We start from the raw sequence: 13,952 nt of genomic DNA, 5'->3' as shown, positions 1-13,952 counted from the left end.
CAATTTTATTTTTTGAAATGCAAGAAAGTATATATTTTGCATAATGAGTTTTGATCATTTGAAAACTAAAATTTTCGTAAAAACTAGAAAACTGTCAAAACACACTGTGATCTGAATTTAACACAATGTATTTTTAATATGTTTTTCGAAAACACAATGTGTTAAGTTCATATCACAGTGTGTTTGAACAATTTTTCGATTTACAACGCTATCAAAAACACACCGTGATTTAAAACTTAACACAACGTATTTTAGGTTACACAATAAAAACACATTGTGTTAAATTCAGATCACAGTGTGTTTTGGTCAGTTTTCTAATTTTCACAAAAAATTTAGTTTTCAAATGAATATTTCGCTTTGCATAATATATAAAAATATTTCGAGAAATTATATATTTCTTAACAAACGTAACTATCGGAAAACACAACAATTTAATCTCTTATAATTTAGTTTAACAAGTCAACTATACAACTCCAAAAAAAGTGGGAAAAATCTTGCTAGAAGTAGAAAACGCGTCAAATAATGGAATTTATATTGTAGCCATTTAATAATATTTCAAGACTTTGAAGTCGTTACATGAATTGAATTCAAACCCCACTTGGTTTACTAATTACATTATTATTATAATTTCTATTTCTATCATCATTTGTGAATTGTGATCAAGAAATAAGACATATTGATCAAAGCTTAATCAGGTAAAACTTAACAACTTGTATATGTTGAGTTCAAGTAATATAGTATGATTACATTACATTACATTACAATATATTTGATATTGTCTTTTTTTAAACATGTACATATATGTGTTTGTGTGTTATAATGATGTGTGGATAGTATTTTGAGATATGTGTTGTGTGGCTGTTGAGTTAAATACTAAAAAATTTCTTATCATCAAGGATCATGGTTTTGTGTTGTGTGATTAGTAACTTGAGATAAGTGTTTGAAATTGTTTGTTTAAGTGCTTGACTATTTCTCTGCTTATCGTTTGGATTAGTGGAAATGATCTGTGATGCTAGAAACACGAATCTTGAATTTAAGGCACGCAAATGCAAGATTCGTGCTTCTAGCATTGTGGATTGTTCTGTTGGCTAAAAACTGCTTATATATATACTTTTATTTTAGAATAATTGAATAAACTAGCCTTTTATAGCCTTATGAGGCAACAAAAATTGGAGTTTGTAGTTGTGACAGTTATGAAGGAATGTAGTGATAGCGGCAGGTGGACTGTGTTGGATGATTGTGGTGATGTTGCCATGTTAATTAGTAACCGTAGAGAGGGAGAGAAAAGCGTGGAGTGTGTTTCGCGTTGATACAAACACACACACACATAGGGTGGGAAAAATTATGTGTTTTTCATAATATAAATGTTTAAACATTGATGCAGGTTATGGACTTGTGGTCTCAATCTGCAGCTACTTGATTAAGATCCCAAAAGGCAGTTTTTGCAGTTCTGGTTAACATTTCTAGATCATGGGTTCTAATGTAACGGCTGCAGACACTCTCTCCGGGGCAATTTTGACAACACTCGAGACCATTCAAGCCACCAAATCCATGCACATTCAAAAAGAAAATTTTAAGAAACTTTCGTCATACTTGGAGAAAACAAATTTCATTTTACAAGAACTGACAAAAGTTGATATCAATGAATCTGGGAGCTTAAAAACCGCCATTGACGCCCTTTCTAGACATGTTTCAGAAGTTAAAACACTTTCTCTAGAGTGCTGCAACAGGAACAAAATATATCTTTTGCTCAATTCCAAAAAAATCATAACAAGCTTGGAAAACCACACGAGAGAGATCGGTGGTGATCTAGACGTTCTTGCTCCTTTAGTTTCCTTCAATGGGATCAGTCAAGAAGCTATGAAGCTGTCAAACATAATGTTGGATGCAAAGTATCTAGAAACATCCAAAGAAGTGGAAATTAAAGAGAAAATCGAGTCAGGAATCAGAGAACGAAAGGTTGATAGATCGTATTCAAATAGCTTGCTTATTTTGATTGCAGATGCTATTGGGATATCGACCGAGCAGTCAGTCTTGAGAAAAGAGTATGAAGAGTTCAAACATGAGATGGAAAATATTGAGCATACAGAAGATGTTGCAGAAGCTGTACAGATTGAACAGATTGTTGGATTATTAGGAAAAGCTGATATCATAGCAACAACAGAAGAGCGAGAAACAAAGTACTTTAGTAAACGGAATTCATTAGGAAGACAACCATTAGAACCTCTTCAATCATTTTACTGCCCGATAACTGGAGATGTGATGGAAGATCCAGTGGAAACGCCATCAGGGCATAGTTTTGAGAGGTCTGCAATAGAGAGATGGTTAGCTGGAGAAAACAGTTTATGTCCAATAACCAAAACTCCATTAAAGCCATCCTCTTTAAGGACTAATAAGACACTTCGTCAATCGATAGAAGAATGGAGAGACAGAAACACCATGATTTTCATTGGTTCTATGAAGTCCAGTATTCTTTCTAATGAAGAGGAAGAAGTAATTGTCTCATTGGGCAAATTGCAAGATTTATGCTTAGAAAGAGACCTTCATCAAGAATGGGTGATGATAGAGGGATACTTGCCTGTTCTTGTTTCTCTTCTTTCTACCAAGAATTTCAAAATCAGATCACATGTTCTCATCATTCTCCGCATACTTGCAACAGACCACGATGACAGGAAGGTATGCACTTAATAGATCTATTATAGGTGGCAAGATGGGCAGGTGGGGTAACGGGTCAACATGGGTTCATTTTAGCAAGGGTAAAATGGGATGAGATGGGTCAACCTCTAAACAGGTTTTTGACCATTTTGAAAAGTTTTAAATTATGTTTATGAAAACATCATTATTTTAATAATCATTTTTTCTTTGAATAAAACAATTTAGGAGGTGATATGCATTAAAAATCAACGTTGGGCGACGTTTTACCTGACTGACACGGTTGACGCAGTATAGATAAAACACAACCGAAATCAACCCATTAATAAGTTAATGGATTATAAGTCCCACCTATTATATTATTGCATCTAAGAACTTGCTAAAGAGACATAAGATCATAATCTACAAGGTAACACTACGGTTGAAGATGTATCAAGTGCATATTGCATATCAATTGGGTGTTTGGATATGTTTTTTCTAAGTTAGTATTAAGACTTGAATCATAAAATTTTGATTTTTTAAAACTAGGGATAGCTAGGCACTCTAGCATCTATCTCAATTATTCTTACTGTCTCCAATCTGATTATTTTGACATAGAATAAACTAAAAATAACAACCATAATCATTCTAAACACACATTCAACTACTACCTAAAGATTCATGATTTCATCATATACAATTTGTATCTTGTAGGAAAGCATTGCAGAAACGGAAGATGCCATTAAATTAATCGTGTGTTCCCTTGCACGAAAGATTGAAGAAAGTAAATTGGCATTGCAATTGCTTATTGAATTATCAGAAAATGATTTAGCAAGAAACGTTATTGGGAGTAGTCAAGGTTGTATACTTCTTCTTGTGACCATAACGGGTAGTGATGATCCTCAAGCTGCCAATGATGCCAAACAACTTCTGGAAAAACTTTCCTTTCTTGAGCAGAATATTGTACAGATGGCCAAGGCTAACTATTTTGGACCTTTACTTCACCTTCTTTCTTCAGGTAAAATATCCGTCAATCATCAAATAAAGACATTTAAGAAGGTTGGCTTTACTTTGAAGGTTAAGTGCAGAGTGTGTGATAAGTGTTTAAAACTCATCAATTTTTCACCTAGTTCAAAAGATTTATACTGATATAAGTTATAAATCTGGATTCAGTTAGTTTAACCTCAAAAGGTTATGCTTGCATCTATTCTTGTATTGAGATGAAATTTACCTTATGAATGGGTTAAACGGGTCAGATATTCGAATCCTAGGAGCCGAAGAAATATACCCTTTTGTGGCCATAGAGGTTCACCGCGGCGACTCTCGGCTACCTGCAAAGTGGAGGGTCGCTTTAGGATTAGTTGGCTTACAAAGCAGGTCAGATACTTAGGTTAGCCAAAAAAACAGAAAATTTAAGATCGTTTACAAATAATCTGGAGGTTCTTGATTCTTAGGCTAGCTTGCTGTTTTGAGTCTGGTGTGTCTCGTCACGACGTCACCCATCGTATATCTTAGAATAACAAACAATTAATCAACTCAGGTAAAGGTGTCAGTTTCAACCCATGCACTTGAAAGATGGTTTATTTAGATTATCTTTGAACTTCTAGCATGTCAAATGGGTAATGGGCCAAATTAAAAAAGTTGGCTCAAAATGAACAGGGTTGAGGAGGTAAAATCCTGCCCAAAAAGCTTCTTTAATGGTCTCAACATTCTAAATTGGTTATTTCAAATAAGTTCTATATTATTTTAAGATTATAGTTTTTGTATCATTAAATAAATCGCAAAACTTTAAAATCAGGTGGCCAGACTCGACCCAACCCATTTTGACCCTACACAAGCTGCAGTGTTGTATTCACCTCTAATGCACAATCTTAATTGTTTTGGACTTACGTCATCACATTAAGCCACCCTTCTTCAAAATTTATGATCAAAGATGAATCAGTGCAGGGTCTGAAAGTGTTCGACGGGTGATGGCTGAGACGTTATCAGAACTTGAGATGACTGATCATGGAAAGCTTATGGTTTGTGAGAGTGGCGCGGTAGAGTCCCTTATAGCCATGCTCTGTAACATTGATATAGGTATGAAAAAGGCAGCCATTTTAGCTCTCGAGAAACTCTCAGATGTGCCAGAAAATGGATTAAAAATGATCAAAACTAATGCACCAGAGATCTTGTTTGGAATACTCTTCCGTGAGAGCTTGTCCATCCCGAGCCTCATTGAAAAGGTTGTAGCCACTATTATGAATCTGGCATTGTCATTAACTTTCCTTGAATCTGATCACGGTGATATTCCTTTTCTGGAATCTGAAGAAGATGTTTTCAAGTTATTTTCTGTCATCTCATTAAGTGGGCCAAATGTTCAACAGAATGTTCTTCGAACATTTCTTGCAATTTGTCAATCTCATTTTGGTTTAAACATAAGGAAAACGTTACGAAAGGTGCGTTTGAGTTTCATCGCTTTGCTTAGATTAGTCTCTAAATGAACCGGCTATTTTTTATATGATTATATCTACTGGGTCAAACAGAAAAAATCAAAACAGGTCAAAAGTTGCCCAAGATATATTTTTATTTAATTAAAATTTGTTTTGATTTCGAAATTAATAACATAAGTTTCTTTCATATTGTACACGCAAAGCATCTGTAAGAAGTTTGAAAAATAGTAGAAAATGTGATCTGTTCAGCTCAATATAATCTGTACCGCCATGAAAAAGATTACCTGTTTTGACCTTATAAATCATCCTATTCAAAGGACTATATCATTTGGTCTTAAATTATATAGTTGTATAATCATATATGCCACTTCAAGTATTTTGTAGAAAGTATAAATTACTTTTATCAAAAAAATTTACCCGACCAACCCATATCATATTTCCTATACTAGACCTCATACCCAGCCCATGCATTTTGTCACTTATAGCTTAAATCATCAGCTGTTACTTATTTAATTCTACTTGCATCAGATTTCATCTGTCCAAGTACTGGTTCAGTTATGTGAACAAGAAAATCAAACTGTTCGATTAAATGCTGTGAAGCTCTTTTGCATACTAACAAAAGATAGGGATGATGAAACTTTTGTGGAACACGTTGGGTCTAAATGTGTTGAAACTTTACTTAGAATCATAAAAACTTCCGATAACGTTGAAGAGGGTGTTGCTGCAATGGAAATCATCTCTAACCTTCCAAGAACCCCTCTGATGACTCAACGGATTCTTGATGCTGGAGCACTTCAAGTGATCATTTCCATCCTCTCTAATCACTTTCAGAAACCCGAGCCCATGATAGAAAGTGCTTCTGGTGCTCTCTGTCGATTCACTGTTTCAACAAATCAAGAATTACAAAAACAGGTTGCAGAATCTGGGATTATCCAGATCATCATACGCTTGCTGGACACGGGAAGTGCTTTGACCAAACAGAATGTAGCAATTTCACTTGGGCAATTTTCAGAGAGTTCCAATAGCTTAAGCAGGCCCGTGGAACTAAAATCAAGTTTTTTTAGTTGTTGCTTTGTATCATTTGATACATGTTGTCCAGTCCACTCGGGGATCTGTACAATCGAGTCCTCATTTTGTCTTATTGAAGCTAATGCCATGAATCCGCTTGCAAGATTGCTTGATGAACCAGATTTTGGAGTCTGCGAAGCTTCTCTCGATGCACTTTTAACTTTAATCAACGAGGAGCAACTGCAGAAGGGTAGTAAGGTGTTGGAAGGTGGTGATGTGATTATGAAAATGGTGAAGTTGTTGAGTTCACCGTGTGTAAGGTTGCAGGAGAAAGCTTTGGTGGCGTTGGAGAGGATATTCAGGTTGCCGGAATATAAACAGAAGTATAAAGCATCTGGACAGATGCCGTTAGTTGAGATTACACAAAGAGGAAGTAACAGTATGAAATCTGTTGCTGCTAAGATTTTGGCTCATTTAAATGTTCTTCATGAACAATCATCTTTTTTCTGATAGCTCATTGTTTCTTTCTTTTCAATATGTGTAAATTCAAAATTATTCATTGTATTTAATACAAAAATGTGACTCTTACTTTGAAGAAAGTCACTGATAAATAGATAGATTTCATGCATAGCTTGAAATATATGATTACACTTATAAGCTTAATTGCTAGAATTTTAAGTCCATCGATCAATACATTTCATCTATTATTCATTGTATTTAATACAAAAATGTGACTCTAATAAATAGATAGATTTCATTTGCATAGCTTGAGATATATGATTACACTTATAAGCTTAATTGCTAGAATTTTAGGTCCATCAATACATTTCATCTAAACAGTATATCCAATCAACCGCTAAAAATAACAAAAAAAGTTGTTAAACAAGTAGAAAGACATGGATCTAATGTCACTAAACTAACTAAAAACAGGACAATCAGGGACAACGACACCCGTGGCAGTTGGACAAGTAGCGAGTGGGCAGCCTTCACCATTATTCCCCCACCAGTTCAGCGCAACCCCAGAAGATTGCAATCCCAGGAACAAAGCAATGCTCATGAAAGCTGTTCCAGCATCAAGACCACCCGAAAGAATATAATTGTAACGTGACCACGCTTTTGGGTAGAACCTGAAAGCAACATAACCTGAAAGAAACGCGAAAAAGATCCAACTTGTGTAGTTCACAGCAGTAGCAGGTGGCATCATTGCAGTGGCACCCAACAAGACAGGAAAATGTATTAGTCGAATCCAATTCTGCTTTGGGAAACACTTGTGAGCTAACCAACCCAGAAAAGGCAAAATGGCTCCAATCAAGAAGAAATAGTTGACGTCAGAGTAGACCCCAAGGTTACCAAAGATTCTTTGTGGACCAACAAGACCCCATATGACAGAAGCATCATAAAACACATGGTCCATGGGACACGTCCATTCGCTGTCTTTTGGAAGCAATTGTTTGTCACAAAGGTTAGGGATGGTCGCCATTAGCGTCCATGCCGTTATTTGATATATAATGACTGATATGATTGTTCCGAGAACCTATAAGTTAAGATGGAGAAACAACATAGTCAGTATCGTTATGTAAACCTTTCATAGTTCACACATCTTAAAATGGATTAACATATTTAAACTTACTTGGGCCATGAACATTGCTCTAGGTGGGATCTTCATGTAATGTCCAAGTTTGAAGTCTGATACGAACGTCAAAGCTTGAGCCATGCTGATATATCCATAAGTTTTAAAGCACATATTTGCAACGGGGCGTCCAGGATACAGATATCCTATCATATACTCTGTGATAATGTTCAAACCTGGTTGCTGTTCAAAAAGAAATTTAACAAATGTCAAAAAGAAATCCAAAACAGAATACTAAAAAATCTTCAAATATCTGGCAAGAAATGCTACAATTTAAACTTAAACCTTCTGTTTACCTGGTTTGTGGTGGCGGCAATTATACCAATTGGTAGGGTGAAGGTTATGGCAACTGCACAAGCCAACAAGACACCCCACCATGGCAACTGAAGAATATCGGCGTAATGATGGCAAGCAAATAAAATCAAGGCAATGTTCAGCACAAGAATGACAATAAACCACCACATTGGCACCGGTTTATATGCCCGCATAAGCCTTGTGTGTACGTCATCCTTTTTAGACTTTCCAAGTGCTCCTCTAATCTTATCCAGTATATCCCTGATCATATCCAAAAAAAAAATGTCATTTTACGTTACAGGAGAAGAAACTCTATTTAAGAATAGTAAGTAATGAACATACCGTCCATTGTAGAGGAGGACATGAACAATGGTGGCAGAAAGTGTAGCAAAACCAAGACCGTATGTCATGGCAAAGAAGGTACTCATGTATAAAGGGCCTTGTTTTTCGTAAGCCATTTTATCAAGCTGAAAATTGGAGTTAATAATCGCAGATGTATTGTAATGTGAACCATCGGCCTGAAAGAGTTCATTCGAGTAGAAAGGGAAGTTCTTGGCTCGATAAATATTGAACCAATAACCTAACGGTGAGACTACAAACATCATCAAACAGAATCCTACAGCCACATTTGCGGTGGCAAACCATGGGCTGGCTAAAGGAGTGCCAAGGTATGATGCGATAGTTGACCAATCCATCCCAAATGAACCGATTCCAAAACCATTTTGTCCTGATCCGAGTTGGTTAACAAGAACTGACTTTTTGTTGATCCAACATACCCAAGAAATTGAAGTTAATATTTGTAAAAAATATCCTGGAAGTATATAGTAAGCAAAGCTGCATATTAACACAATGACAAAGAACTGGGTTCTAGTTGTGCCACCCTTCGGTCTCTTTTCTTTCTCATGCAACGACCTGCAACAAGTAGCATACAATTATTTTATCAAAATCTTTTAAAACTTCAGCATACATGTATATAAATACGTGAAGAAAATATGAGCTAATTTGATGTATGGATTACTCTCTATAGGTATATATGACTATATGTATCTTTAAAGTACATTGAATAGATTGCTATTTGCTAGTGTGTGCATCCGGTCTTACTTTTCCGAAGTACCATTCGTACATGAAATAGCAATATTTGAGAGTTGGATACGTAGACGAAGTAAAGTTGAATTAATTTGCAGACACTAATCGCTAGAAGAAAATCACTTTGTACCAGTATACAGCAATAAAGTCAACACAAGATTTTAAAAAAGTCAACACAACATGGTACAATACCAGCAGTAAATACTTTTGGTGTCCAAATCACTTCATTTTACAGTTAGGCATCAAACAATAACAAATACCTGAATAAGGAGACCTGAACCAAGTTCGACGGCCACCACATCTCAGCGGGCTCCACCAGAAACCGCCGGAAAATGCCAGCCCATCCAAACCCCAAAACCTATACACCATTTACAAGTTCAAATTATTTAGTAACAGTGTAACACTCACTTTCACAACAAACAACAAAATTTCTGTCAAAGTATTCTTGACCCTTAAAAATTCAGCACAAATACTAGTTGTATGGTCAAAATTAATATAGTATATCTAAACAAGTAGTAGATGATTCACTATCCAACATTAGGTTTTTAGTCAAATTATGATTGAAATAATAATTGATTTCATGGGTAACCAACAAAACCCAATGACGTATTTTAATTACCCACATAGACCCAATAAAAAGAACGAAAAAAAACCAAAAACATCATACAAATAACATGATAAACCCAATAACAACAAAAGACAAATAAGTTAATATAGCCCTTTAAGGGTATCTAAATTTTGCATATTTTTTCACATCGGTATACATAAATAATCATGATTCAAATATATACTCGTATAATTATAAATTATACCTGAGTGGTGAGCATGACAATAAAGGCAGGAAGAAAAGCCAACTGTTTCTTATAAAAAAGCTTAACAGCACTCAAAATATGAGTAGCATAAGCACCACCAGCACCCGAATTAGCGAAAATCGTGATCAAAACATGTTCCTTAATATTAAACGGACCCGGATTCAACGTAAACTCACACCACTTATCCTTAAAAAACACACGTTCCGTTATAGTCCTAGCCATTAAGTGACCTAGTGGGACCGTAGCCACTTGTGCAGCTATCGAACCAATCGACAACGGCTCGGTTCGGTACCAATAAAACTGGTTCACAAATGATAACACGACACATGATGTTATTCCCAACACCCACATTCTAAATGTGAGTACCGGCATTGTTGGATCATCGGTTTTTGGTACCGTTAGTTCGACTTCTTTTATCGGGCAAACGTCGTTTTCGGTTTCGTCCAGCTCGACTTCTTTTTCTTTTTCCTTGGCTGGTGGTTCGTTTGGTTTCTCTTGGCCAGCCATGATGAAAGAAAAAAAAAAAAACTAGGAATAAAAAATATAGTATATTTTTTGTTTTGTGGGTTGTTTAAGGAGGATGAGAAAATAGTGTAGTTTTTATAGGAAACAAAGATAGTGTGGAATCAAGAATCGTAACAACTGTTACTATTTGTGTTAGTATCTTGGATAGCTACTAATAGCCTATTGATAAGGATCATATAATATAATAATAAATTTATTTATTTATTGAAATCAAGTACGAGATATTTAGTGATTTATCAACCTACGACTTTTTAGGTCCTTTTTTTACTGTATTATTTTAAGAATCCAGTATTTTGTCGTGTTTTGATTATTGAGTGAAAAAGATGTTATTAATGAAAATAGATTGGTCAAATAAAGCCATGTGGATGAGAGTAACGGGCGCATGTTTGATTGAAAATAGGTAATGTGAAAGAAAATATCAAAGTAATAAAACGAATTAGGTGCTGCATTGATAAAAATTTTAAGAAAAATGTTTAATGTTTATAAAAGAATTGTATTTGTATATCAAAAATTCATCTTCTAAGTTTTATGATAAGCATATAACTATTTTATTAATGTATCATAACCACAACTCTTTGTTTAACAAAACCTAAATTTTTGTATTTTGCTATTTGTTATATGGGTTTGTGATTCATTTATCACATTTGTAAAATTAAGGAGAGGAGATGAGAGGATTATTCAAGGTAAATTCGAAAATATTAAGTTGAATCTTAATCATTGAATTATTGTTAATGAAATAGAATATTATGATTGGTACATTTTAATTTGTCTTATAATTTTTCAGGGTAATGCTTTACTACTATTAAGTTTGTGGTAACGATCCAGAACCCTTTCATTTTGATGCATCAAATAGATCTAAAATTATCAATTTATCATTATGAGTTATGAATCATTACTCTTTTTAACACTCTCAACCAAACTTAGATTTTAAGATGCAGATTGCAATGAATAATATCACGTTGTTGATTGGTTTAAATAGTGGTCACAAGATTTTTGTGACTATTACTTTGAACCTAATTGGTACAATTCAAGTTTATGATAGCAAATATGTAAACATGCATTTTTGAAATCACAAACCAATTTGTCATCATCTACTATTATATTGATGTGGTTCAAAAATTTAAGGTAAATTCAAAACCCTAACTAAACATATATTATATTTATCATTACTGTTTATTATAATTTAGTTTCGATCGTTTAATTTAGTTCTACCACAATTTATTTCATACGCACGAATCATGTATGAGACATATTGGAATTTCCTTATGATACAATCCATATATATTTATCCTACATCATGCTGGTATTAGGAATAGTAAATCAATGTAAATCAAATGGTTTATTTTTCATACACATATGGGAAGGAATGAAGGATCGGTATTATATCTCAAAAAATTGATACTGAGTGGAACTACAGGTTGGACATAGTCAATGGAGACGTTATCAACTCATTCGAAGCGAGTATCTCCTAATAAAATCCAAGTAGGCTAGTGATCACTGATCAGATTCCTATTTCTAACATTTAATATTTCACCATCACAACTCCCAACAAATTATCTATGTATTTTTCGGTTCAAAATAAATGTTAAGTAAAAGAAATATTTTAAATTTTGAAAAAATATATATTTCTCTTTAATACAGGGGAAAAAGTATAATATTGTTTTACTTAAGGCTGGACGGAGTGGAGTAGGCACCGAACCGGTACCGGGTGGCACACCGCCTCGACCCCCCGGTACCGGTTGGGTGGGGAGGAGACCGGGCACAGTGGTGCCGGTTTGGGTGTCCAAAAATTTGAATGTTACAAAAAAAAAAGAAAAAAAAAAGCCATGGGTCCCACATGAACAGTTGAAAAAAAAAAAAAAATTCTCTCTTTCTCTTCTCTTTCTCTTTTCTTCTTCACTTTTCCTCTTTTTTTTTTTTTTCTGGCCGACGCCCTGCTCCTTTCTTTCTTCTTTATTTTTTTTTTCCAATCAAATCATCCATCTAAACCCACAAAAATGAATAGGGGGAAGAAACCAAAAGAACCCAGTTACTCAAATCTACCCAAAAAACGCAGAAACGCGCCACCGCCAAACAATCGCGATATTATACCACCTCCTCCTTCGCAAAAAAAATACGGCCGAAGATGTGTATAGGCCACAACGTTTTGAAGATTTCTTGAATAGTATGGATCCATTGTTTTTCGAATCTGTCCCGTCAAGTGTCCAACCGAATACCGGGTTTTCGGGTTTTGCAAATGAAACTCAACCCGGGTTTTCGGGTTTCGCGGGTGGTTCATCATCACACTTCGCGAGTCAACAGGTTCAAGATGAAGAAGAAGAAGAAGAAAAAGAGGTGGAGGAGGAAGAGGTGGAAGCAATACCCGAGACCCAAGTCTCGGTTAAAGGTAAAAGAGAGTGTCGAAATTGGGGGAAGGATGAAGAGGCGTGTTTGGCAAAAGCTTGGTTAAACGTTTCCGAGGATCCATACGTCAGAAACGCCCAAACGGCGGGTTCGTTTTGGAAGAAGGTGAAGTTTCAGTTGGACTCACACTTGAACCGTGAGTCAGGACGTACCCCAAAAATGTGTTGGTCGAAATGGAAGGATTTGAAGCATAAGGTGTCGGGTTTTTGTGGTATTTACAATGTGAAGAAAAGTAAGATGCCGAGTGGCCAAAGTGACGAGGATGTGTTTAAGTCGGCCGTGGCATTGTATATGCGGAAATACAATAACAAGTCCGGGTTTCCGCATGTAGAGGCGTGACAGGTTTTGAGGAGAGGACCGAAATGGTCGGAGGTTCTTACTTTGGAGGGGATTTGTGAGGAGTCGGGTAGCAAAAGGGCAAGAACGGAAGGGTCTGTCCATGTACGTTCATCAGGGGAGCCGTCGGTCCATATTGACTTGAATGAGGACCACTTGGAGCAAGAAGAGGAGGGAGGGAACGACATGGATGATGCACCATTACATCATGCTAGACCCGTGCCACCCTGCCGTGAAGCTAAGGGTAAGCAGGCTGCTCCTTCCGCCTCTACTACATCTGAGGAGTTCTTGAAGATGGTCACGGAGTTGAAATGCGACAATGAGGATAAAAAACGAGCTCGGGAGGAGAAGATGCAGATGCAGAAAGCGATGATGGATAGTTATATGGCGGCGGAGGAGGCTAGGAAGAAACGGGAGGAGGAGATGACACGGATGGTCCAGAGTCAGCAGCGACAGAATGATATGGACTTCGTGATCAGGCCACACGATCACCTCAGCGGGCCGATGTTGGAGATGGTTTTGGCGCATAAACGCGCCCTTTGTGAGCAGTACGGATAGTCGGCGCCTTAGTTGTATGTGTTACTTATTTCTGTGTGTTAAAATAAAATTATGTGTTTTAATTGTGTTTTAAGTTGTATTAGTTTTAATTTATTAAATAAAATGTTTTAGTTTTAAAAATAAATAGAAATTAAATTAAATAGAAAAGAGTGGGGAGGGGAGGGGAGGGGTGACGAGGTGCTCCTAGCAATCGGGGAGGGGAGGGAGGAGAAGAAAAATCAGGGAGGGGAGAGGAGG

The 13,952-nt window shown here is 36.0% G+C and overlaps 3 protein-coding genes across 3 annotated transcripts; 2 read left to right on the top strand and 1 right to left on the bottom strand.

The window, feature by feature from the left end:
* The first annotated feature begins 591 nt into the window (after positions 1 to 591).
* On the top strand, positions 592 to 6,666 carry LOC122586911 (U-box domain-containing protein 44-like). Its single transcript, XM_043758936.1, has 5 exons — positions 592 to 695; positions 1,385 to 2,676; positions 3,346 to 3,649; positions 4,579 to 5,069; positions 5,592 to 6,666. The coding sequence occupies exons 2-5, from the start codon at positions 1,471 to 1,473 to the stop codon at positions 6,579 to 6,581; spliced, it is 2,991 nt and encodes a 996-aa protein (XP_043614871.1). The 5' UTR covers positions 592 to 695; positions 1,385 to 1,470; the 3' UTR covers positions 6,582 to 6,666.
* A 136-nt stretch (positions 6,667 to 6,802) lies between these two features.
* LOC122586912 (oligopeptide transporter 6-like) lies at positions 6,803 to 10,452 on the bottom strand. The gene is made up of 6 exons (XM_043758937.1): positions 9,894 to 10,452; positions 9,342 to 9,439; positions 8,338 to 8,907; positions 7,998 to 8,256; positions 7,702 to 7,884; positions 6,803 to 7,605 (listed from the first exon to the last, which is right to left on the bottom strand). Exons 1-6 carry the CDS (start codon positions 10,398 to 10,400, stop codon positions 6,988 to 6,990), a joined length of 2,235 nt encoding a protein of 744 aa, XP_043614872.1. The 5' UTR covers positions 10,401 to 10,452; the 3' UTR covers positions 6,803 to 6,987.
* A 2,132-nt stretch (positions 10,453 to 12,584) lies between these two features.
* Positions 12,585 to 13,160, top strand: LOC122588060 (glutathione S-transferase T3-like). The gene has a single exon (XM_043760206.1). The coding sequence runs from the start codon at positions 12,585 to 12,587 to the stop codon at positions 13,158 to 13,160; it is 576 nt and encodes a 191-aa protein (XP_043616141.1).
* The last annotated feature ends 792 nt before the right edge of the window (positions 13,161 to 13,952 follow it).

Source organism: Erigeron canadensis, chromosome 2, assembly GCF_010389155.1.
Source record: "Erigeron canadensis isolate Cc75 chromosome 2, C_canadensis_v1, whole genome shotgun sequence".
NCBI lineage: Eukaryota > Viridiplantae > Streptophyta > Magnoliopsida > Asterales > Asteraceae > Erigeron > Erigeron canadensis.
This window is presented reverse-complemented; position numbering and strand designations above follow the sequence as displayed.

Bases quoted from the DNA above. Each gene is read 5' to 3' on its own strand.
- LOC122588060 (XM_043760206.1), top strand. From the start codon at position 12,585: ATGGATCCATTGTTTTTCGAATCTGTCCCGTCAAGTGTCCAACCGAAT.
- LOC122586912 (XM_043758937.1), bottom strand. From the start codon at position 10,400: ATGGCTGGCCAAGAGAAACCAAACGAACCACCAGCCAAGGAAAAAGAA. The intron at 9,440-9,893 runs GTATAATTTATA...AATGGTGTATAG, and splicing joins TTGTCATGCTCACCACTCAG to GTTTTGGGGTTTGGATGGGC. The intron at 7,885-7,997 runs GTAAACAGAAGG...CTTTTTGAACAG, and splicing joins TTGCCGCCACCACAAACCAG to CAACCAGGTTTGAACATTAT.
- LOC122586911 (XM_043758936.1), top strand. From the start codon at position 1,471: ATGGGTTCTAATGTAACGGCTGCAGACACTCTCTCCGGGGCAATTTTG. The intron at 3,650-4,578 runs GTAAAATATCCG...GAATCAGTGCAG, and splicing joins ACTTCACCTTCTTTCTTCAG to GGTCTGAAAGTGTTCGACGG. The intron at 5,070-5,591 runs GTGCGTTTGAGT...TACTTGCATCAG, and splicing joins TAAGGAAAACGTTACGAAAG to ATTTCATCTGTCCAAGTACT.